Source organism: Lepus europaeus, chromosome 10 (genome assembly GCF_033115175.1).
Source record: "Lepus europaeus isolate LE1 chromosome 10, mLepTim1.pri, whole genome shotgun sequence".
In the NCBI taxonomy this organism is placed as follows: Eukaryota; Metazoa; Chordata; class Mammalia; order Lagomorpha; family Leporidae; genus Lepus; species Lepus europaeus.
Genome location: NC_084836.1, coordinates 10085556 through 10108179, shown reverse-complemented (window position 1 = coordinate 10108179; position 22624 = coordinate 10085556). Strand labels below are relative to the sequence as shown.

Sequence of the window (22624 nt, the reverse complement as noted above, 5' to 3'; positions counted from 1 at the left end):
GGATTCACATCCTGGGTTCCCAGGGAAGATCGGGCCCATCTGTCCTTAGCCTGTGGTCATTTAACCTCTGCTGGCCTCAGGCTTCTCGCCTGAGAAATGGGGAGAACAGTGCTTGCTGGGTGGAGAGGCTGTGAGGTTGCAGGAGGCACTGAGTCTGTCTTCAGTGCCTCACCCCTGGGGGCCCTCAGCCACGCGGTGGCTCCTCCAGCCAGCCAGAGCGGACCTGGCCTGGGTGTGGCCGGGGCACAGGTGTGAGACCAAGGGCAGGCAGCTTGGGCCGCGGGTAAAGCGCCTACCGCATCCTCTTGCCGGTATTCATTGCAGTGCTTTTCAGAAGTGGGACGTGAGCCATCGTGGATTTGCAAGATCAGTTTAGTAAGTTGTAATCAGCTTTGCAAAACACAGAGCAGAATTGGAAACATCAGGGTCCGCTGTCGAAGTAGGGCCTGGGGAAGCATCTGTCGCTGTCACGTCTGCGTGGCCTAAGCTGGGATACAAAGGATCCCAAAGCTGCTGGTTTACTGTAAGAGTCAGTGAGCCCTGGCTCGGTTCCGAGCGCCCCGCGGGGGCCACTGTGGATCCTACAGCCAGGTGAGGCTGCGAGTTACTCTGCCTGTCACTGCGAGGAAGAGGTTAAGGAGCTCGTCCAGGTCACCCAGCTAGTGGAAAGGCGCTGTGCACCCCCACTCCTGCCAGCTCCCCCGGCCAGCCAGCCAGTGCGGGCTCAGACCCGGTGGACGGGGCCGCCGCCGCACGGTGGCGCTGTGGCTCTCGCGGCCCGTTTGGCAGCCCGACCGACCGTGACCGCCTGTGTGCGCGAGGCGGTGCGCCCTGCCGAGCGGGGCTTTCCCAGGGTCACTTCCTTTCCAGGTCCACCCTGACGGTCCTTTAGGGGTTGTTTTACTTTGAGCTGTCGCAGAACGATCAGTCCCAGAGGCTGGTTTCCTGCTGTGGGGGTCTCCAGCAGGTGCACCACGTCCCTTTGCGTGTCATGGCTGTGAGGGGTGGGGTGGGGGACACCTCGGTGCCTAGACACTTAGGCTAGGGTCCCCGGGAGCGGGTGGACCCTTGCGTCTTTTTTTTTTTTTTTTTTTTTTTTACAGGCAGAGTGGACAGTGAGAGAGAGAGACAGAGAGAAAGGTCTTCCTTTCCATTGGTTCACCCCCCCAAATGGCTGCCAGGAGCCAGGTGCTTCTTCCTGGTCTCCATGCTGGTGCAGGGCCCAAGCACTTGGGCCATCCTCCACTGCCTTCCCGGGCCACAGAAGAGAGCTGGACTGGAAGAGGAGCAGCCGGGACTAGAACCCAGGGTGCCAGCGCCGCAGGTGGAGGATTAGCCAAGTGAGCCGCGGCACTGGCCGTCTTTTTTCTTTTTTTTTTTTTTTTTAATTTGACAGAGTTAGAGACAGTGAGACAGAGAGAAAGGTCTTCCTTCCATTGGTTCACCCCCCAAATGGCCGCCACGGCCAGAGCTACGCCGATCAGAAGCCAGGAGCCAAATGCCTCCTCCCGGTATCCCATACGGGTGCAGGCGCCCAAGCACTTGGGCCATCCTCCACTGCCCTCCCGGACCACAGCAGAGAGCTGGACTAGAAGAAGAGCAACCAGGACCAGAACCCGGTGCCCATGTGGGATGCTGGCGCTGCAAGTGGAGGATTAACCAAGTGAGCCACGGCACCGACCCCTACCCTTGCGTCTTTAGGGCATGTCTCATATAAATTTTGGGGCTGACATTGTGGTGTGGCTGGTTAAACTGCTACTCACCACACTAGCGTCCCGTATGGGAGCACTGGTTCGAGTCCGGCTGTTCTGCTTCTGATCCAGCTTCCTGCTGAAGTGCCTGGAAGGCAGTGGGAGGTGGCCCAAGTGCTCGAGCCCCGGCCACCCATGTGGGAGACCCAGATAGAGACCTTGGCTCCTGGGTTCTGCCTGTCCCAGACCTGGCTGTTGCAAGCATTTGGCTAGGGGTGGGATGGGGGGTGGAACCAGCAGATAGAAGACCTCTCTCTCTCTCTCTTGCTTTGCCTTTCAAATAATAAAGCTTATATAAAAAGGAAATTCATTTTAATTGATCTATCTATTGGATTTTTAACTATGCCTCTTTGCACTTTTTAAAAAATGGTTACTGTAGAGTTTGCAGAGTAAATCCTTAAGTTCCCGCAGCCAGCTCAGAGCCCATATTTCCACCTGTAATGAAGACCCACGCCACTGTGCAGCCCAGCTCACTGCCTCTCCCGTCTTTTATGCTTGCTGTCGTCTGTGCTCCATCCACAGGCTAAGAACGCTCCAGTCTAACATCGGTCTTTTCCTTTCCTGTACTCTGCCATTTTTGAAGTTTGCATCTCTTTATAATTCCCCTTCTGCCTGAAGCACTTGGTTTAGCATTTCTTTATAGTTCAGGCCTGCAGGAAATGAGTTCCTCTCGTTTTGGTTTATCTAAAAATGTCTTGGCCTGGGCTCAGGTCCTGGCTCGGCTCCTGAGTCCAGCTCCCCACTCATGGGCACGCTGGGAGGAAGTGGGTGATGGCTCCAGCATTTTCGTCCCTTGCCTTCCGCGTGGGAGGCCCGGGCTGAGTTCCTGCCTCCCAGCTGTGGCCCGGCCCAGCCCTGGCTGTTGAGGGCATTTAGGGAGTGAGCCAGTGGAGGAGGAGCTCTCTCTCTGTCTTTGTTTCTCAGCCTCTCTGTCCCTCTGCATGTCACATAAAGTGAACAGGTGGAACATGTCTTTGTTAGCCTTAATTCTTGATGACTACGTTCTTGCATTATAAAATTCTACGTTGAGTAGAGACATCATTTTTCTGTCCCCTGACCTCTGCTATTTCCAGCAAGACCTCAGCGGCTGTTTGCTTTATTGCTGTCTGTGGATAGCGTGTTGTTTCTCTTGAGTTTTCAAGATTTCTTTATCTTTGTTTTTCTGCATGTTAAATGACAAGCATGGGTATGATTAAAAAAAAAAGGTTTATGTATTGATTTATTTGAGAGGCTGAGTTACAGTGAGGAAGGGACGGAGGGATGGAGGGGGAGAGAGAGAGAGAGAGAGAGAGAGATCGATCTTCCATCCACTGGTTCACTCCCCAAACGGCTACAAATAGCCTGGGCTGGGCCAGGCCAACACAGGAGCCCAGAACTCTCTTCAGGTCTCCCACGTGGGCGCAGGGGCCCAAGCACTCAGACGCCTTCTGCTGCTGTCCCAGGTCATTAGCAGGGATCAGGACAGGAAGTGGAGCAGATGGGATTAGAACTGGTGCTCACACTGGTGCTGGCACTGCAGGCGACAACTTTACTTGTTGCTCCACGGTGCCAGGTCCATGGGTACGGTTTAGAGAGGAGAAAAGAGTTCTCTTCTGGCTCCATTTGTTTCCATTTATTTACTTACTCAGCTCATGGCTGAGCCCCCATAACCAAGACAGATGAACAAGAGGAAAGTGTACGAATTGATTTGATGTCAGTTTTGTGTGACTTGAGAACCTTCAGAAATGAAGAACCAGAGAAACAGAGAAATGTGCGTGTTCCTGTGGTTGGAGGACAAAGGATACAATCGAGTGGTCATCAACTTGGGGAACTTAGCAAGGCCTGCTTGTTCCTGGTGCCCTCGAGTGACGCGCCCCTCCAGACAGAGGGCAGGGCCTGTGGGAAAGGGAGGGGAAGCTCAGAGGGAACTTCCTCCTGCTGATGTTGGCTGAGGGTCATGGGCCATACTTGGGGCTGGTGTTTCTTGTACCCCATCAGTGGTGTTTATCTTGCTTGGAGTTCAGTGAGATTATGTAATCTAAGTTTATATATCTTCTAAATATATTCTTTTTTTAAAGCTCTATTTATTTATTTATTTGAAAGCAGAGTTACAGAGAGGCAGAGGCAGAGAGAGAGAGGAGAGAGGTCTTCCATCTGTTGGTTCACTCCTCAAGTGGCTGCATGGCCAGAGCTGGGCCGATCCAAAGCCAGGATCCAGGAGCTTCTTCCAGGTCTTACATGTGGGTGCAGGGGCCCAAGCATTTGGGCCATTTTTTACTGCTTTCCCAGGCCATAGCAGAGAGCTAGATTGGAAGTGGAGCAGCTGAGACTCTAACCAGCGCTCATATGGGACGCTGGCACGACAGGTGGTGGCTTTACCCACCATAGTGCTGGTCCCTATATATATATTTTAAAGAATATTTATTGGCCAGTGCCACAGCTCAATAGGCTAATCCTTCACCTGCGGTGCCGGCACACTGGGTTCTAGTCCTGGTCGGGGCGCTGGATTCTGTCCCGGTTGCCCCTCTTCCAGGCCAGCTCTCTTCTGTGGCCCGGGAAGGCAGTGGAGGATGGCCCAAGTGCTTGGGCCCTGCACCCCATGGGAGACCAGGAGAAGCACCTGGCTCCTGGCTTTGGATCAGCGAGATGCGCCGGCCGCAGCGCGCCAGCTGTGGCGGCCATTGGAGGGTGAACCAATGGTAAAGGAAGACCTTTCTCTCTGTCTCTCTCTCTCACTGTCCACTCTGCCTGTCAAAAAAAAAAAAAAGGCAGAGTGGCAGAGGAGGAGGGGGACGTAGAGAGAGAGAAGCTTCCACTTGCTAGTTCACTCCCCAGATGGGCTGCAATAGGCAGCGGTACGCCATGAAACCGAGTCAGGAATTCCATTTAGGTCTCCCACACGGGTTGCAGGAACCTCAGAACTTGGATCGACAACTGTTGCCTTTCCAGTTACGTCAGCAGGAAGCTGGATAGGAAGTGGAGTAGCTGGGACGAGAGCCTGCACTCGGATATGCGATGCCAACATGTTGTGGCTCAGCAGGTTAAGCCACCACTTGGGGCCCCCACAGCCTATATTGGGGCGCTTGGGTTCAAGCTCCAGCCCCACTTCTGATCCAGCCTCCTGCTGACGCGCACCCTGGGAGGCAGCAGGTGATGGTTCAGGCTCTTGGGTCCATCACTCCTGTGGGAGACCAGATGGAGTTCCAGGCTCCTGGTTTTGCCATGGCGCAGGCCCAGCTGTTGCAGGCATCTGGGGAGTGAACCAGTGGATGGACAGTTTCTCTCTCTCTCTCTCTCTCTCATTCTGCTTTTCAAATACCAGGAAACTGCAGTCGGGAGCTGGAGGTAGGCATTGAGTCCAGGTGTTCGGATACGGGATTCGGGCATCTTAACTGTCCACCCCGTCTCACTGTTACAGCTGCATTGTCTAAGCTACGCACCGAACATTCTGAGACATTTCCCATCGTAGCCCCTGACGGCAGGGCCTGGTCGGCGTCTGCCTTCTGATGCTTTGGGACAACTGGGACCCTGAGTCTCAGAGAGGATGAGAAGGCAGTGACAGCGAGGCTGGTGCTTTCCCCAGAAATCCAGCAAACCGGTCCTTCTGCTGCAGAATGGAGGAAGCGTGCGACAGGGTAGCCGGCTGCTCCCCCTTCCCTGCTGCAGCGCGGCTGCCGCCTTCTGTTTTTATTTGGGGGTTGATGGATTGGTTGTGTGATGCACTTGCATTAAATACTTGGGCTGAAACAGCTCCTGTATTTGCCCATCCGCTTCACTCTGTAGCAGATTTACAATCTGTCTGGGCTGCCAGATGGAATTAAATGCTTCTTTAAAGCCCGCAGTCTGACAAGAATCTTCATGGCGTCAGCATTTCCACCGTAGTTAAAAAGGAAGCATCTGCAGTGAGGTGGCGCAGCCTGGGGCTCGCTTCTGAGGGAAACGTCCAATGTGGCTCTCAGGGCTCGTGCTGACAGTGGCCGAGAACTGAGGTCCCGAGGCCGAGGCTGGCGGAGGGCTGCGACCCGGGCTCCCGGGCTGTCCTCTTCCCACCTCTGGCCAGCCCGCCCCCCCCCCCCCCCCGTGTCAGGACGCCTGCACTGATGCGCTGGATTCAACTCGGGGGGGGGGGCCCTTTTGCATAATCAGTATTCGTTTCAATAACTTCCTGGGCTGCCACACACCTTCCTAAATCTGATGATTACCTGGACTCTTAATTTTTTTTATAAAGATTTATTGATTTATTTGAAAGGCAGAGTTGGGGGGGGGGGAGACAGAGAGAGAGGATTCTTCCATCTGCTGGTTCACTCCCCAAATGCGGGTGGCAGGAAACCGAGCACTTAGGTCATCCTCGGTTGCCTTTCCAGGTGCATAAGGGGGCAGCTGGATCGGAAGTGGAGCAGCTGGGACTCCAACCGGAAGCTCATATGAGATGCCGGCACGGCAGGCGGCAGCTTAACCGGCTACGCCACAACATCGGCCCCGGCCTCTGACTTTCTTGTCACCTGGGGTGGGTGGGATGGACAAGATGCTGGTGCTCATGACTGCCACCTAGAGGATGGCCTGGATGACTGCATTTCCTAAGGACCACACCCGTCTTCCTGGGTACCGGCTCTCAGGCTTCCTATTTGCAAAGTGGCAGTAGAACATCCACCTCCTGTGCCTGTAGTGAGGATGAGCATAGGTAGGTTATGTAGCACCTGCATCACTACCTACTGCTGTGTGACAAGCTCCCCTGTCGCCCAGCAAACCTCATCTCAAAGCTTAGCTGGGAGGGTCTGGCTCAGGGTCCCCCTTAAGGCTGTGTTGAAGCTGTTGGCTGGGGCGGGTCTGTCCCTGCCACAGAAGCTGCCTGGGAGTCCTTGGGGGCAGGGCTGGGCGGCCCCCCAGGTGTGTGGCTCCGGGGAGAGAGAGCCGTCTCCGTAGGTGACCCACTGTGTTTCCATAACCTCGAGTTGACAGTCCATCCCTTCCTGTGCCTTGGTTGCTCAGAAGTGAGCCCCTGTCCAGCCCACACTCAGGAGGAGGGGCATCAGGCTCCTCCCCTGGGGGGCGGTGTCAGCGTGTGTGCACGCCTCTTTCAAACACTCGCAGCATCTCGTTCTAGGCACACAGCGGGTGTTTGCCTCCTGATGAGCTGATCTCCAGGCAGGCGTTAGGGACACTCCGACTCCAACTCTTTTTTTTTTTTTTAAGATTTCATTTATTTATTTGAGAGGTAGAGTTACAGACAGTGAGAGGAAGAGACAGAGATAAAGGTCTTCCTTCCGTTGGTTCACTCCCCAGATGGCTGCAACGGCCGGAGCTGTGCCCATCCGAAGCCAGGAGCCAGGTGTTTCTTCCGGGTCTCCCACATGAGTGCAGGGGCCCAAGGACTTGGACCATCTTCCACTGCTTTCCCAGGCCACAGCAGAGAGCTGGATTGGAAGAGGAGCAGCTGAGACATGAACCGGCGCCCATATAGGATGCCAGCACCACAGGCGGAGGATTAACCTACTGTGCCACGGCGCCAGCCCCCGGGACACTCCGACTCTTATCAGGCAAAGGGAAGTTTGGACTCTGTGACACACTGGAGGTTGCACCCAGGAGGTTTACACAGAAATGAGGATTTTCATCTTCCGCTTTCTACCACTTGGGAGGGAGGATTCTTCCAGAAACCTCGGTTGTGCTGGGCCTATCAGTGCGACTATGAGAAGCACACATGTGGCTTAAGTTCCCCTCCTTCAGCCAGTGTCTGTGGCTGCCTGGTGCTGGGAAGGGCAGTGGTGACCTGGGCAGGGACAATGGCTGGGCACCACTCGACCAAGGAATCAGAGCACAGCTTCTGCGCAGGGCTCCCTGGCCCATGCGCCTCCAGGGATGTTGCATTTGACAGAGATTATTTTTAAAAAGTAAATGTATTTATTGTACCATACAGAATAACCAGATTTCAACAAGATGATTAAAATGAAACAAACATAGCCACTGTGGATATTTTGTGACATTTCCAGTTTTTCCTGAATATGGTTTGTTTCCTATTTTTTTCTTTAAAGATTTATTTATTTATTTATTTGAAAGAGTTACAAAGAGGCAGAGGCAGAGAGAAAGGTCTTCCATCTGCTGGTTCACTCCCCAATTTGCTGCAACAGCCGGAGCTGTGCCGATCCGAAGCCAGGAGCCAGGAGCTTCTTCCGGGTCCCCCATGTGGGTGCAGGGGCCCAAGGACTTGGGCCATCCTCTACTGCTTTCCCAGGCCATAGCAGAGAGCTGGATGGGAAGTGGAGCAGCCAGGACTTGAACCAGTGCCCATATGGGATGCTAGCACTGCAGGCGGCGGCTTTACCCGCCATGCCACAGTGCTGGTCCCAGTTTCCTATTTTCACACAGCTGCAGTTAGTCCAAGTAGTGGCGAGGACGATTTCGTATCCTGCTTTTCAGGTAAGTTTCCTCCACACACATGTGCGCTCAGCTGTTCCCTGGCCCCTGTATGCTGCACACCAGTCCATCAGGGACAGCTGTTCTTCACTTAAAATCTTCAGTTCTTAAAAAAGCACCTGCCTGTCACAAGTTCCGTTTATTTTACATGTATCTGAAAGGCAAAGTGAGAGAATCTTCCATCCACTGGTTCACTCAAATGCTGAAGCCAGGAGCCAGGAATTCCATCCGGGTCTCCTGTATGAAGGCAGGGGGCCAAGGCCTCGAGCCGTCACCTGCTGCCCCCCAGGGTGAGCACTAGCAGGAAGCTGGATAGGAAGCAGAGGCCCTCGGATAGTGGACGGCACAGCCCAAGAGGCAGCTTAACCAGCTCAACCACTTCTTTGCATAATCAATTCTTTCACGTGCTTATTCTGTAATGACTTTCATCCACGCGGGTTTGGAGCCATCATCTTCAAAGAAATCATCCTAGGAGTCACGCCAATTACGTCGGGGCAGGTGGGTGCACCCCGAAAGGCTAAGCCTGCACCCAGTACAGTAGGCACACAGTAGGTGTGTGGAAGCTTGCCAAGTCCTCCCTTTGGCTCCCGGGCCCCTCCTCAGCCTTGGCGTCCATGTGGCTTTAAATGACTTCCGGGAGTTCGTTCTGCGGCAGGGAACAGGGTCCAAAATGATGCTTCTCTTTTCCCAGCTCCCTCGCGCACGGTGCAATCTCACAGCACCTTCCTGCCAGTCCTTCCCACTGTTGGTCACTCGGGACGGGCCCAGGGGAGGCCCTACTTCCGGCCCACCATCCCCCCAGCGTGCAGCATGTCGGTCTTGCACCAGCAACTCCGCAAAGTTGAGGGGAGGAGGAATGACCGAAGTCAGGCCTCTGGCAGGTCCAGCCTCGGGGGAACCGAATCAGCACAGCAGGAGGCGGCTCCAAGCCCCAGCACTGGAGGTCAGGGCAGAAAAACGGGGAGGGAGGCTGCCCGGAGGGACAGCCTTGGTGGGAACTTGGCTAACGCGGCAGTGACCTTCACGGGAACAGGGAGTTCTTAGACACCGGCTATTAGTTTACACAAAGAGGAACGGGGCCGGGGTCTGACTCACGGATCAGGGCCGGGGTCTGACTCACGGATCAAGGCCGGGGTCAGGTCTTCTCTCCACACCAGGCCTGTGGGACCTGATGGGATGGGGGCTTGGCAGATGAGGGCAAAGGCGGCAGGACCACCCGCTCAGGCATCGGAAACCACAGGGTCTCGGCCAGCTCGGCCAGCCTTCAGCCGCCAGGTCGGAGGACTTGAAGTGGTGGGCAGGGCCTCATTAGGAGATGCTTTGGAAAAGTGTGGGGGGGGGGCGGGCAGAGGGCATAACAGGATACAATTTGGATACAATTTGTTTCCCTACAATGTGCACCCGGTGTGGGGATCATGGAGGAAGCCGCAGCCCTGGAGGAAGCCACAGCCCTGCACACCTTACCCAGGTCTGGAGGTGCAGCAGCGGGGAGGCTGCTGAGGGTGGAGTGTGGGGCCTGGGGCGTGAGGAGGAAGGGGAGGGTGTGTTCCCAGGATGGAGCTTGGGAGCCGGAGGGCCTGCCCGAGACCCTGGAATTCCCAGTGCACACAGGAAGCACTAGGGAGACCCAGAGGAGGCTCTGGGAGGCCACCATGACCCCGGCTGTCCAGTGCACAAATGCACAAACAAGACTGAGACATCTGCTGCAAGACGGCGCCTCCTGGTAAGAAAGCACAAGGAGAGGTGGGGCAGCCAAGGGCACCAAGTCCAAGTTCACCATCGAAATGGTACAAAAACACCAGCCATTGATTCCTCGCTCCAGCCAGCACGCAGGGGTGCTCACAGGGAACGGCAGCAGGAGAGCCGCTCATGGCGCTGGACAGGGCAGCCGGAGGCAAGGCCTGGCTCAGGACGGCAGATTGTGGGCAAAGGGTGGGGAGCAGGATGCCTGAGGAGCCGCAGAGGCTGGGGATGGCGGGGGCACAGCCTGGGGACACAGCAGCTCTGAGCTCGCAGCTCAGGGAGAAAGGTGCTGAGTGGAGGTGGCCTTGCAGGGAGCTATCCCATGCCCACACCATGACAGCCGCGCTGCCCCGTGGGTGCCGTGGCTAAGGGCAGGCCCTGCTGAGACCAGCAGCAGGAGGGCGAGGCAGTGAGCGGAAAGCGGGTGACCCAGACAGGCACTCCTGGCATCTTAGAGCCCCGTCTGCGGCAGGTGTCAGGGGCAACAAGGCCGTCTGCCCGTGATGGCCGTCTTGGAGACTGGAGCCCTGGTTCAAGTGCCTGCTGGGAACCCTTCTGAGGAGGGGAGCCAGGTGCATGGCCACATCTCAGCCCTGCAGGCTGCTTGGTGCAGGTGCAGCGAGGTGGGCGTGGTCTTCAAGGTGGGCGTGGTCATCAGCAATCACAACTCCGTGGGCGGTGCTGGAAGCTGCAGGGAGAGAGGGTTGACTGTGGGTGTGGCCACCGCGCCCAGGGCCAGGAGGGGACAGTCAGAGCTCCTCCTTGTCGCTGTTGAGGGACTGGGCCAGCGTCCCTGCAGCTGGGGGGTGACCTACTGGCCCGCGGTGGCCGGGCTGCTGTCCACTGTCCCTCAGGTGCTGGCTGGCGGCCGCGTGGTCCTGCATCAGCCTGCTCTCCACTCCGTGCCGCCGGAGGCTCTGGGTGCTCGCGAGCCCCTGCTTTCTCAAGTACCCCTGCTGGCAGAAGGGGGGCAGCTTCTGGCGCGTTAGGGCGAACAGGAAACAGGACTCTACACAAAAGCAGAGAGAGAGAGAGGATTTCGTCAGGCTGGGCTGCGGGGCGGGGGCCGCCACGGTGGGGTCACCAAGCCCTTAGCCTCTAGCTCTCTCCTCTCCAGGTGTCTCGTGCCCGACCTCAGCCATGGGTCGTGCACCTCCACAGGGCTCCAGAAACAGGAAGCTGCCTCGACATTTTGGAAGAACAAGGGCCCCAAAATGAGGGCAGACCATGAGAAATGATCCCCAGGGAGCAGGCCGAGCCAGGGTGGGCTGGGAGCTGGCCCGGGGGGAGGGGGGGGGACTCTGGTCAGTCCCAGTCCGAGCTCAGCGCCGCGGGCAGACTTTTCGCCGTCTACGGCATCTGAGTTGCAAACATCGGGTGCCAAGTTCATTCTGAACCCGCGGGGGCAGAGGTGACACAGACGGCACAGCGGAAAGCAGGTGCACACGGCACGTCTGGGCTGGTCCATCGCAAATGGCTGTGGGCGCTTGTTGTTTAGCAAGAAAGAACCGAAAGAAGCAACCGGAAGACAGAAACCAATACGAGGAACCACAGAGTGGGCCACACTTCCTCATGGGGGTGGGAAACCAACTTTAGCCACGTAGTCATGTGACTTTGATTTAAAAAACACAGGAGCGGGCCTTGGTGCGGGGTTCCGATGCTGTCTGGGACGCCCGCATCTCACATCAGAGTGACCGGGGTTCCAGTCCCAGCTCAGCTCCTGATTCCAGCTGCCTGCGAATCTACGCCCCAGGAACCAGCAGGTGACGGCTCAAGTCCTCGGGTACCTGCAACCCACAGGGGAGACCCGGATGGAGCTCCCGGCTTCTGACTGTGGCTTGGCCCAGCCCCAGCTGCTGTAGGAATTTGGGAGTCAATCCGAGCATGGAAGATCCCTGTCTGGCTCTGGCTCTGGCTTTCAAACAAAATTTTTTTAAAAGACGAGTTCATTCCGGTGCAAACAAATGTGGACATCTATGCACAGTTTCCATGGGCTTTTTGCAGACCCCTCCCCTAAGCGAGGCTCAGAGTTAATTTACAGAACCACAGCTAAGCAACTGTGACGCAGAGGCAGCCTGCAAACCTCCCACCTCGACACGCACTTAGGCAGAAGTGACGCCAGAGGTCTCAGGTCCGCAGCTCCCAAATGCCTGTCTGCCTGTCACGGCTCCGGGAGCGGCCGGAAATGCCAGCGGTGTGAGGGAGTGCGCCCCACGCCCAGCTACCGTCCTGTGTCTGCCTGACCTGCCGCTGGTGCCGCCCTGGCCAGGGGAGTCCGCCCTCCCAACAGATGGCCCCAGCACATCGTAGCATCCACTGGTTCCCTCCGCAGATGCCCACAGTAGCCGGGGCTTGTCCAGGCGGAAGCCACAGGTCTCCCCTGTGGGTGGCAGGGGCCTGCGCCCTCGGGCCATCCTCTGCTGCCTTCCCAGGTGCATCAGCAGGGCGCTGGATCAGAAGGCGCTCTGACACGGGATGCGGGTGTCCCAAGAGGCAGCCTCACCCGCTGAGCCACAGCACCCATCCCAAGGCCTACTTCTAAAGCTAGCTCTCAAGACGAGACTTGCGCTGGCTTCTGGGACTCCCTCACCATCCCCAGTGTGGAGTCTGGCCCCATGCAGTACAGTTGGAACTGCAGAGGGCATTTTCTCCCTACCCTCCCAGGGCCCAGGGGCCTCCTTCCTGTCTCCTCCCGCGGCTGCTCTGCACCTGCTTGTTGGCCAGGCAAGCTTTATCTGCCTCCAATCCGACCTCCCAGCCTGAGGCAGCGGCAACAGGCCGAGGGCTGCTCAGTGAACACCCGGGCAACGGGGCTGGCAGTGTGCGGCCCTGCTTGCCACACAGAGCACCAGTTTGAGTCCCAGCTGCTCGGCTTCCAATTCAACTTCCTGCTGATGAGCTGGGAAAGCAGCCAAGACAGCCCAAGTGTCTGGTCCCAGCCACCCACATGGGAGACCAGGGTGGAGTTGTGGCTCCTGGCTTTGGCCTTGCCCAGCTCTGGCTGTTGCAGCCATTTGGGGGTAAAACAGAGGATGGAGGATCTCTCTGTCTCATCTCTGTCTCTCCATTTCAAGTAACTAAATAATAAATGTTTAAAAAAAACCACCCCGCCAGGCTCTCGGCTCCCGAGGGGCCCAGCAGTGGTCGTGCGTCTTGGTTTCCTTCATTCTCCAAGAGAGACTCCACTGCTGGGCGTCTGGGCACGTGCTCCCCGGGGCCGAGTGCGCACACCTCGCCCGCCACCCCGCAGGAAACAGCAGGTGGGCTTGGACGTCTGGAAACGGGCCCCGAACTGCAACGGGGCCTCGGGCTTGGGCTTGGGCTCCAGGGCTCGGGGCTCGGGCTCCGGGGTTCGGGGCTCGGGCTCGGCGGCTCGGGGCTCGGGCTCGGCGGCCTTCCTCTGGCCCCTGGCTCAGTCTCTGTCCTCTGGGGACTTCACTACCTGCATAGAAGGTTCGCAGATCCGTGTCCAAGCAGTTCTCCAGGAAGCGCCTGAGAGGCAGCACGTGGCTGACAGGGGCGGTCCAGTCGGTCAGGAAGTCCTCCACGATGTGGTGGATGGCTGTGGGCCGCGGCAGGGGCCACTGCGCGGGGCGGAACCTCACCTCCTGCTCTGTGGGGGACACAGGGAGCGCGTCCTGCAGCCGACCCGGTCCTGGGGCCACCCGGGGTGGCTCCCGCACACCTGACGCCCCCTGGCCCCGCCCGGGCTGTGGGCAGCTTGGGCAGCGACACCATCCGCTACTTGGGAGGCTGACGTGAGGAAGAGGAACTGGACTTGCCCCTTGTGGTTGAGGTCACTACCAACACGAACAACGTGACCGGGCTCTACCGTGGCTGCCATGTAGTCGGCCTCCCTGGCCGAAGGCTCGGGCCCAGCACTGAAGTATCTGAGAGCTGGTCCGGTGTGGACGCCCTCTGGCTGTCTTGTCCCAGTCAGATGGCCTCTGAGCCGTGCCGGGATGACCTCTGCACGGGGCAACCTGACGCTGGCAGGGCGCCTGCATCTGTTGGTGCCCCCCTCCCAGGAGAGCCCCCCTGCCGCCGAGACCACCCCCTCCCCGGCGGTGCTGCCAGCTCTGAAGTCCGGTCCTACCCCCGGGCCTTCGTCTCTCAGCAGCCATCACAGTTACCCCGTGGTACGGCTGAGGCTCAGAGAGGCTGTCACAGACCCAAGTGACACAGTGACAGGACAGCCCGGGGGCTCCCACCCAGCTTCTTGGTTCTGTGCTCCCCAGCTCTGTGCTGTCCGGCATCGGGGCCCGGGCCACTGTCCCCACCATGGACACGGGGATTCTTGGCACTCCTCGTCCCCAGAAGCCCCCAGCAGCCCCTGCCAGCAGGTGGATCTCCCCGCTCACCGGTGGGGAGGTGCCGGTAGTAGTAGATGACAGGGTGGAGGAAGTTGGACTGCCAGGCGTCCTCCGTGTGCCCCACGGAGCGGTCGTAGAAGAACACGTCCTTCTCGGGGCCAGAGAAGTTCCTGCCGTACTCCATGTGGACCACAAAGAGCCCGTGCCGCGCCCGCCTGCCCGTCAGGCTCTCCAGCTGGGCCAGCATCTGCGTGGGGAACTCCTCCAGGTACTCAAACGCCGTGGCGTTCCTAGGGGGTTAGCGGCCCAGGGGGCTCAGCCATGGCCGTACAGAGCCCGGGCGTGTGTGCAGTGCGGGCACACAGCGTCCCTCCCTCCCAGGCGCGCGGCCTCAGAGGGGCTCCACGCGGCGCACGCGCCTGTTCCATGACACCTGGGCTCTCCCCCACGCGTGCGGCAGAAAGCCGTGCAGCCTGAGTGGGGGCCTGGGGCAGGAGGGGGCAGGCTGGGGACGAAGGGAGCCCTCGGGAGGCACCGCGGGGGCCGGCGTGGGGACAGGGTCTGTGTGCGCACCGTCACACTCGGGGTTCCGCCTGCACAGCGCCCACCCGGGATTTCAAGGCGCCCCCTGGCGGCTGCGGTGAGAAGGACCCCCGCCGCAGGGGCGAAGGTGGCGTATGAGAGCAGGCAGCAGATGCAGGGCGTCTGGTGAGCGTGGGCTGCCGAGAGCAGCCACGGACCCGCCCAGGCTGGCGGCCGGCGTGACGCCACACGGTCTGCATGCGGAGCCCCGCTGCGCTTCCCACACGTCCCTGGACTGCGCGAGCCGCGGCCCTCGCTGCCTTGGGGTCAGGCTGTTCCCTCCGCTCCAAGGAGCCTGCTCTGCCTGGGGTCCTCGCGGGTCTCTGCCTCCAGCCCTTCTGCCCTGGGGCTGGGCACTGTGCCCTCCTCTGCACGGTCTGTCCTTCGTGCTGTCATTACCGCTGGGTTGATAAGCATCAGGACCGAGCAGGTGCTGGCCCGAGGGGGCTCGAACCCTGCCCGGGCGCTCCCTGAGGGCCTCCCTCACTGCTCCGCTACTGGTGCCAAGCGCTCGTCCTCTCCTTCAACACTGCAAGGCGGGCTTACTGTTCCCATTTTGCGGACCAAGTGAGAACGGCTCAGAGAGGCTCACTAACCTGCCCAGGGTCACACAGCGAGAAAGCAGTAAGGACGCTGTCTGCAGACTGCATGGCACTGCACCCCGGCCCCCGCCAACCCCAGAAGGAACATCTGTGGCAGGAGGAGACGCGGCGGGGCGGGGCGGGCTACTCACTCTTTCACCAGGATGACGTCAGCCAGCACCCCGAACATCTGGTACAGCCCCGATGCCTCGTTCACGCGCCGGAGCAGGGAGCTGGTCAGCTGCGTGATGGGGAGCTGGGTGGCAGGCCAGGCGACCCCGTGGTGGCGCTGCTCCAGGAGCCGGTGCACGGCACGCACTGCAAGGGCGGGGGGCGGGGGGGCTGCAGTTCAGAGCCGACCTTTGCTCCTCACGGCCCCTCAGCTTCTCCGGAACCAGCACGCGCCTGCTTACTCTGCTCAGGCAAAGACACCCTCAGAGCGGGGGGCCAGAAAGGGCCGAAGGATAAAGGTGAGGGTGCGCCAAACAGGGTGTGCAAAAATGCAACTAAGGGGCGCCGGTTCAAGTCCCGGCTGCTCCTCTTCTGATCCAGCTCTCCGCCATGGCCTGGGAAAGCAGACAGGCAAGTGCTCAGGCCCCTACACCTGCGTGAGAGACCCAGAAGAAGCTCCTGGCTTCGGATTGGCGCAGCTCTGGCTGTCGCGGCCATGTGGGGAGTGACCCAGCGGATGGAAGACCTCTCTCTCTCTCTCTCTCTCTCTCCTTCTGTCTGTAACTCTACCTCTCAAATAAATAAAATCTTTTAAAAAATGCAATTAAGAGATAATTTAGGGGCTGGTACTACGGAGAAGCAGGTTAAGCCTCCACCTGAAATGCCAGCATCCTATATGGGTGCTGGTTCATGTCCCGGCTGCTCCACTTCCGATCCACCTCCCTGCTCATGTACCCAGGAGAGCTGCGGAAGATGGTGCAAGTGCTTGGGTCCCTTGCACCCACGTGGGAGGCCCGGATGGAGTTCCCAGTGTCATAGCTGGCCACTGCAGCCATCTGGGGAGTGAACCAGCAGATGGAAGCGCTCTCTCTGTCTCTCTGACTTTCAAATAAATAAATAAATCTTAAAAAAAAAAAAAAAGAGGCAAGCGTAGGGGCGGGCATTTGGCAGGGCAGTTAAGACACGACTTGGGAGATGGGCGCCCCACATCGGAGGGCCTGGGTCTCTCCGCCCCAGCCTCCTGCTAGGGTACACCCTGGGCTCGGTCCCCGCCACCTACGTGGGAGACCCGGATGAGCTCCTGGTTCCCAGGCATTTGGGAAGTGAACCAGTGGTGTCTGTGTCTCTCAGATAAATAAAACACGTAAGTAAAAATCAGAAAGGGATATTTACTTTGATGCCAGCGTAACTGAGAAGCATGCATAGCTTTTTCCATGAGCTTTCCGAGGGCCCTGCCCGTTCCCTGCTTTGTGAGCCACTCACGATGCAATCCTGCCCCTTGGCCGGAAGCAGGCTCACAAACAGGGATCCGGGCGCAGGCCAGGCCCGCCCGCCCGCCCGCCGCTCGCCCCGGGAGGGCAAACCAGCCACACGGCCTTGCTCGGAGTCCCTCCGCCTCGCAGCCCCTGCTCCTACAGAACCCCACACGCGGGAAGTCTGACTGTTTCCTCTTTCCCAGCCCAAGCCCGGTCTGCTGAGAGGTGCTCTGTGTGCTGCCGCCTGGAACGCGGGGAGAGGCCTTCTGAGTGCCTGGGGCTGCCACGCTCAGCTGTGCGAAGGCGGCACCGCGCACAGCGGCCGGATCTCCCCAAATCCATCGCATCACCTCCAATGGCTCTGAAGGCAGGCGGCTCACAGGGGAGGGCGCCCGGTGGGCCACTAATGGCGGGAGAAGATGTTCAGCCTCCCTGGAGGCAACAGGAGGAAGCCAAAGCTGGTGACAGGTTTTGGGGGCACAGCTGGAGAGGGTGCCCCAGACAAAGGAGGTGACATACACAAAGTGGTAAGGTCTGGAGCGCACCCGATGTGCTTTGGAAAGCAGGATTTGCATGGGGGATGGGAGAAGAGGGGAAGGGGGAGGGGCGGGGAAGGGAGTCTGACCAGCCCCAGCCCATGCCAAGCTCGCAATGCCTACGAGGAGCCGGCCTTGCCCAGGGGAACGGAGGCTGCTGAGGAAGCGTGAGCAGAGGTGAGAGGCTTTGTTTACGGGCAGTGGCTGCGGCAGGAGCCATGGGGGCTGGGCAGAAACAGGGACCAGTGGCAGGAAGGCAGCCAGGAAAGAGGCAGCCCCAGCTCAGATGGAGACGCGGTGCGGACCGCGGAGCGACTCCGGAGGGGAGGGGACACGGCTTCCAGCCCATCCGTGTCCCATCTCTGTCTTCGGTCGCCCTCCTCTGCCTCCCGGCCTGCCTCTGTCCCTCGGGACTTCCTCGACTGAAAGACGAGCGAGGTACAGGCAGGTCCTGTGCGCGGGCCCAGCCCCTCTCCAGGCACAGCCCGCCACGCGTGTCCCCGCTGGCGTCTCTACTTTCACACTTCGCCCGGAACTTTGCCAAGCAAATGCTCAGGCCACGAACACTGCTGTCACCTCGCATGCACAGCGAACTCACAACCGCCAACCACTGATGAGCAACCCCGGACACTTCGGGAACTTAGCAGTGTTTGGGGGCCTGGGGAGAACACGCATGGTTCCACGTGGGCTCAACGGCCCTCGCCGCCGGCTCACCTGTGTACCGGAATCCGTGGATGAAGCCCCCCGCCGACTTCCGGTAGTCTACCGAGTGGCTGGCGGTGCCCAGGACGAAGAGACCCCGGCTGCCTTTGGCCTCGTAGCTGGCTCTGATCAGGGGGTACTTCCTGCTGAACTCGCTCCCCGAGGACAGTCTCAGGGACCTGGAAGCGAGACAGGGCTAAGAGGCCGCGTGCCTCACGGCTGCCCCACGGTCACCAAGTGCATCATCAACTCCTCTCCCTCACCTGCCCCAGCAGGTGGCACAGTCACCTCCATCCAGCACCCAAAGGGGCTGGGGCTTAGGCATTAAAGGTCACGGCAGGACGGAGCCATGGCTGGGCTCGGGAGGAAGTCTTAGTCCTGCTGTGTCCTGGCCACTGGCTTCTCCTTGTCCTCTTGGGCCCTGGCCAAAGGCAAGTGAGGGACTTGGATGGCAGCAGTGGTACCAAGCCTCACTTGGTACTGGGCAGTCAAAGACCAGGCTCCATTAAGCAAAATACAATCGTACGTAGTTTTAGCAACTACTGTTTTACTCAGTGAATAGTAGAAGCCAAACACCTTCTTATGTGATTACTCACATAGCCCTGTGAAAGAGACATGATTGTCCCCAGTAGAAATGAAGAAACTGGGGCAGGCACTGTGGCGTAGCTGTGCCGGCATCCCATATGGGCGCCGGTTCCAGACCTGGCTGCTCCATTTCTGATCCAACTCTCTGCCATGGCCTGGGAAAGCATTGGAAGATGACCCAAGTCCTTGGGTCCTTGCACCTGCGTGGGAGACCTGGAAGGAGCTCCTGGCTTCTGGCTTCGGATCGGCTCATCTCCGGCCGTTGTGGCCAATTGGGGAGTGAACCAGCGGATGGAAGACCTCTCTCTCTCTCTCTCTGCCTCTCTGCGACTCTGCCTTTCAAATAAATAAATACATCTGATGTGTGGAAGCTCTTGGAAGCTCACGGGGCAGATGGGGACTTGCCGTTGCTCCAGGACGGAGGGCCTCAGGGCCCCCGGGAGCAGCAGTGGACAGGAGCCTCTCTCTGTCCTGCTGCCACTTGCTTAGCGGCCACCCTGTCCCCCAGGAGCGGGCAGAAGGGGTGGCTGCCACCGCGGCGCCACCCCCTGCAGGACTCACTCGTTGAAAATGGAGAAGTCAAAGTTCCAGCCCAGGCAGCGGATGACCCGGTCGTAGGCCACCCGCATGGCAAAGTTGTCGCTGTCGTCCTGGGGGAGGGTGATGGCATCGGCGCTCTGGTTGGCGCCGGCTTCCTCCACGAAGAACTTCAGGGTCACGTGGAACTTGCCCTCGCGGTCCTTCAGGATGGCCAGGTCTGTCAGGTCCGACTCCAGCAGCCCATCCAGGGACTTGAGCTGGTAGGTGTCCAGCAGGCCGTTGTTGATGGCTCTGGGGCACACGAGGAGGCGGGGAGAGGGGAGGGGGCCTCAGAGGAGGGCGGCGAGGGCGTGGGAGGGGGCTCCGGGCCTGCGGGCGGCAGACGCCGGCGGGGCGGGGCTCACCTGAGGTCCCCCACGTAGTGCGTGGCCCAGGAGAGCCGCACGCGGGAGCGGCTCAGCATGTGGATGAAGTTGGTGACGCCCAGTATGTTCTCAGCGGTCTCGAAGGCCGCGTTCCCACGGCCCAGGATCAGCACGTTCTGGCCCACGAAGTCCTCGGGGTCCACTGACACCGACTCGTAACCCTCCAGGTGCTCAGAGCCGGGGAAGTCAACGTGGTTGGGGACGGACAGCCCGGTGGCTACGAGAAGGACTCTGCCGGCGGGGACACGGGGTCACCCTCTGGAGGCACCTGCCTCACCCCGCTGCTGCTCCCCAAGGAAAACAGGAGGACATCATTCATTTACTCATTCGTTCATTCACAGGCCTATGGGGTGGCCCCTTGCCGCTCTCTGGGCTCTCAGGCCAGTGAATCCCTCCCCTTAACACCCTGCACAGCCACCAGGGGGCAGCTCTGCTCCAACAGAGCAGGCAGTGATACGCGGGGAAAGGGAGTGCTGCACCCAGCTCTGCACACGGCGCCAGGCCAAGCGTCTGCCCCAGGCGGAGAGTGCGGCCAGATGTGCCATGTCCCCCTTTCTGGTGTGCCTGGCCGAGGCCCGCACCTGCCGAGCAGGAGCTCCCTGTGCTGGGGGGGGCTTGGCATCACCTTGTTCACCCCCAAAACCTCCCCGACTCGGCCTGGCAGACCCCGGTCCCCGGGGGCACAGAGCCAGGCTCCGCGCACAGCCAGGCCTGACTGCAAAAACCCAACTGGGGGTGAGCATGTGGCACCACGGTTAGGATGCCGCTTGGGAGGCCTGCATCTCAGGGGGCCTGGGGTTGAGTCCCGGCTCCGCTCCGATGCCAGCTTCCTGCTAACGTGCGCCCTGGGAGGCAGCAGGTGGAGGCGCAAGTATTTAGGTTCCTGCTGCCCATGTGGGAGGCCGGGCTTGAGGTCTGGGCTCCTGGCTTTGGCCCAGCCCCCGCTGCTGCAGACACCCGAGGAGTGAGCCAGCCCCCAGCGGATCTCTCTCTCCCTCTACCTGCCTGTACGGGGCACAGGCTCAGGCCACCCCCACTGGTCTCTGTTCTCTGACCTTTGTCCCCCGTGCTGAGCTGCCCCCTTGGAGCAGGCGAGCAGCAAGGTATCTGATGAACACTGGCCGAGCCCTGCCTGCGGCCCGGTGGGGGGTCAGGGTCAGGAGGGGAGGCCGCACAGTCAGGTGGACGCAGCTGGAACCACAGCCGCCAGGTGTCACAGCGCCAGTTACTCCCCTCCTCAGCGCCTCCCTTCTCCACCAGAGAAGTGGGGACCGGGGAGCCTCCCCTGGGGTTCCTTGTGAAGACTGCACACGTCTGGGGCCTGGCCACGCAATACGAGCCCAAAGGAAGCAGAAACTGATCGCTGGAGGCACTCTGCTTGGTGGCTGGGCCGGGCCGGGCCGGGCCGGGGCTGGGGGTGTCTCATCCCACTCGGTTCTGAAATCCCAGCTCCAGCAGGTGCTAGGGCGCGGCTCCTTACCTGCACCGGTACTCCTGGCCCTTGTGGTCGGTCAGGACGAAGTAGTGGCCGTTCCAGGCCCGCCGGTCCTTGTCCAGGGCGACGTGCACGACGGTCGTGTTGTACTGCACGCGGAGCCCCAGCCTGCCCGCGAAGTCGCCCAGGTAGCGCAGCATGTCGCCGGCGTCGGGGAAGTAGGCGGCCGAGTAGTGCTTGAAGAGCAGCCGCGGGTCGTGGCTGAGCAGAGAGTTCCAGTCGTGGCGCAGGTTGAACTCGGCGTTGCTCCTGCCCGTGTAGCGCTTGTTGATGCTGATGAGCTTGCGGTGCCGCGGGTAGCGCGCGAAGAAGCTGCCCGGGCCCGGGGCGCGCTCGAGCACCGTGTAGTCCCTGCCGGCCCGCTGCAGGAAGTAAGCCATCTGCAGGCCCGCGGGCCCGGCGCCCAGCACGCAGTAGTCCCGGGCCGGGGCCACGGCGAGCGCCGGGTGCAGCGCGAGGGTCAGCAGCAGCCCCGGGGAGCCCCACATTCTGCAGGCTCCCTGGGAACCCGCCTGAGCTCTCACTGCGCCTCGGGCCACGGCCAGCGCTGGAGCCCTGCGCCTTCGGGGCTCATTTGCCCCGACCGGAGCGCGGGGCTCCCGGCACGGGTCTCGAACCCCCACCGCTCATCCCCGCCACGGCCTCCTCTCCCAGGGCCGCCAGTCCCCTCCCGGTTGCCATGGGAACCGCGACCCCGGGGCAGGGCTGCGCGCTCCCTGCACTGCACCCCAACTGGAGGTCGCGCCCAGCACCCCCGGGGAGCCGTCCCTACGTTCCACCGCCCGTCCGCGGAGCCCGGCGGAGGCGTAGCCTGCGTGGACCCCGCCCCCGGACAGGTGCGGCGCGCCCCCGCCTCCTCGGCCACGCGACGGACGCCCCGGCACACCTGCCGCCCTCCTGCCCGCGCGCTCCGGGATCCGACTGCCCGCGCCTGAGCGGTGCCTACGCCCGCAGCTCCCACTTGCTCCCGTCCCGTCGACCCCACCCCCGACCCCGGCAGAGCGAGCCCCTCCTCCCGGCCTCTCCGACGGCCGGCCCGCAGTCCGCGGGGTCCCGCCCGCCTCGCTCGCGCCGCTGCGGCGGCCACGCCCCTCCCGCCGGGCGCAGGGCAGTGGGCGGGGTCACGTGCGCGGCGCGCTGCACGCCGGGAGCGCGGGCACTCGGGGCTCGCGCAGGTGGCGGGAGCGGGCCTGCCGGGGGGGTCTGCTTGAGAAAACCGGCGCGGGACGGGGCTGTTGGTTTAAAGCCGAGCCCCGCGCTGCCGTCCCCATTCGCGCATCCAGGACGGGAGCCAGGCGGCCTGCCCGGCCTCGCGGGACTGGTGGACAAGAACGCACGACGGACCGGAGCTGACGCCGGCCAGGCGGGGGTGCACGGGGGCGAACACCCCGGGAACGTGCGCGGAGAAAGCGGACCCGGCGGCGGCGGCAGGGGGTGCGGGCTGTGAGGGAAGCCCGCCCGAGGACTCCGTGCGCCCGCGGCTTCGCCGAGGGGAGGCCTGGCCTCTCCGGGCAGCGGCTCCCCCGTCAGCACGGGCTGAACACGCCTGGGGGC

At 60.7% G+C, this 22624-nt stretch overlaps 1 protein-coding gene across 3 annotated transcripts; it reads right to left on the bottom strand.

The window, feature by feature from the left end:
- Positions 1–6946: 6946 nt before the first annotated feature.
- Positions 6947–22039, bottom strand: FOXRED2 (FAD dependent oxidoreductase domain containing 2). 3 transcript variants are annotated; one of them, XM_062202900.1, is made up of 9 exons: positions 21056–22039; positions 19555–19806; positions 19172–19441; positions 18038–18204; positions 15513–15678; positions 14246–14487; positions 13327–13497; positions 10700–10893; positions 6947–10572 (listed from the first exon to the last, which is right to left on the bottom strand). In XM_062202900.1, exons 1-9 carry the CDS (start codon positions 21556–21558, stop codon positions 10546–10548), a joined length of 1992 nt encoding a protein of 663 aa, XP_062058884.1. In that variant the 5' UTR covers positions 21559–22039; the 3' UTR covers positions 6947–10545. The 3 variants fall into 3 exon arrangements, with proteins under 3 accessions (XP_062058884.1, XP_062058882.1, XP_062058883.1); XM_062202898.1 differs by having other exon boundaries at positions 13327–13492; XM_062202899.1 differs by having other exon boundaries at positions 10493–10893.
- Between the last annotated feature and the right edge of the window lie 585 nt (positions 22040–22624).

What these genes read in the sequence shown, in the direction of transcription:
- FOXRED2 (XM_062202898.1), bottom strand. Translation starts at nt 21,558, where the DNA reads ATGTGGGGCTCCCCGGGGCTGCTGCTGACCCTCGCGCTGCACCCGGCG. An exon ending in CTACCGGCACCTCCCCACCG is followed by an intron (nt 13,493 to 14,245) that starts GTGAGCGGGGAG and finishes CCCACAGAGCAG; the next exon opens with GAGGTGAGGTTCCGCCCCGC. An exon ending in TCTGCGAACCTTCTATGCAG is followed by an intron (nt 10,894 to 13,326) that starts GTAGTGAAGTCC and finishes GCTTTTGTGTAG; the next exon opens with AGTCCTGTTTCCTGTTCGCC.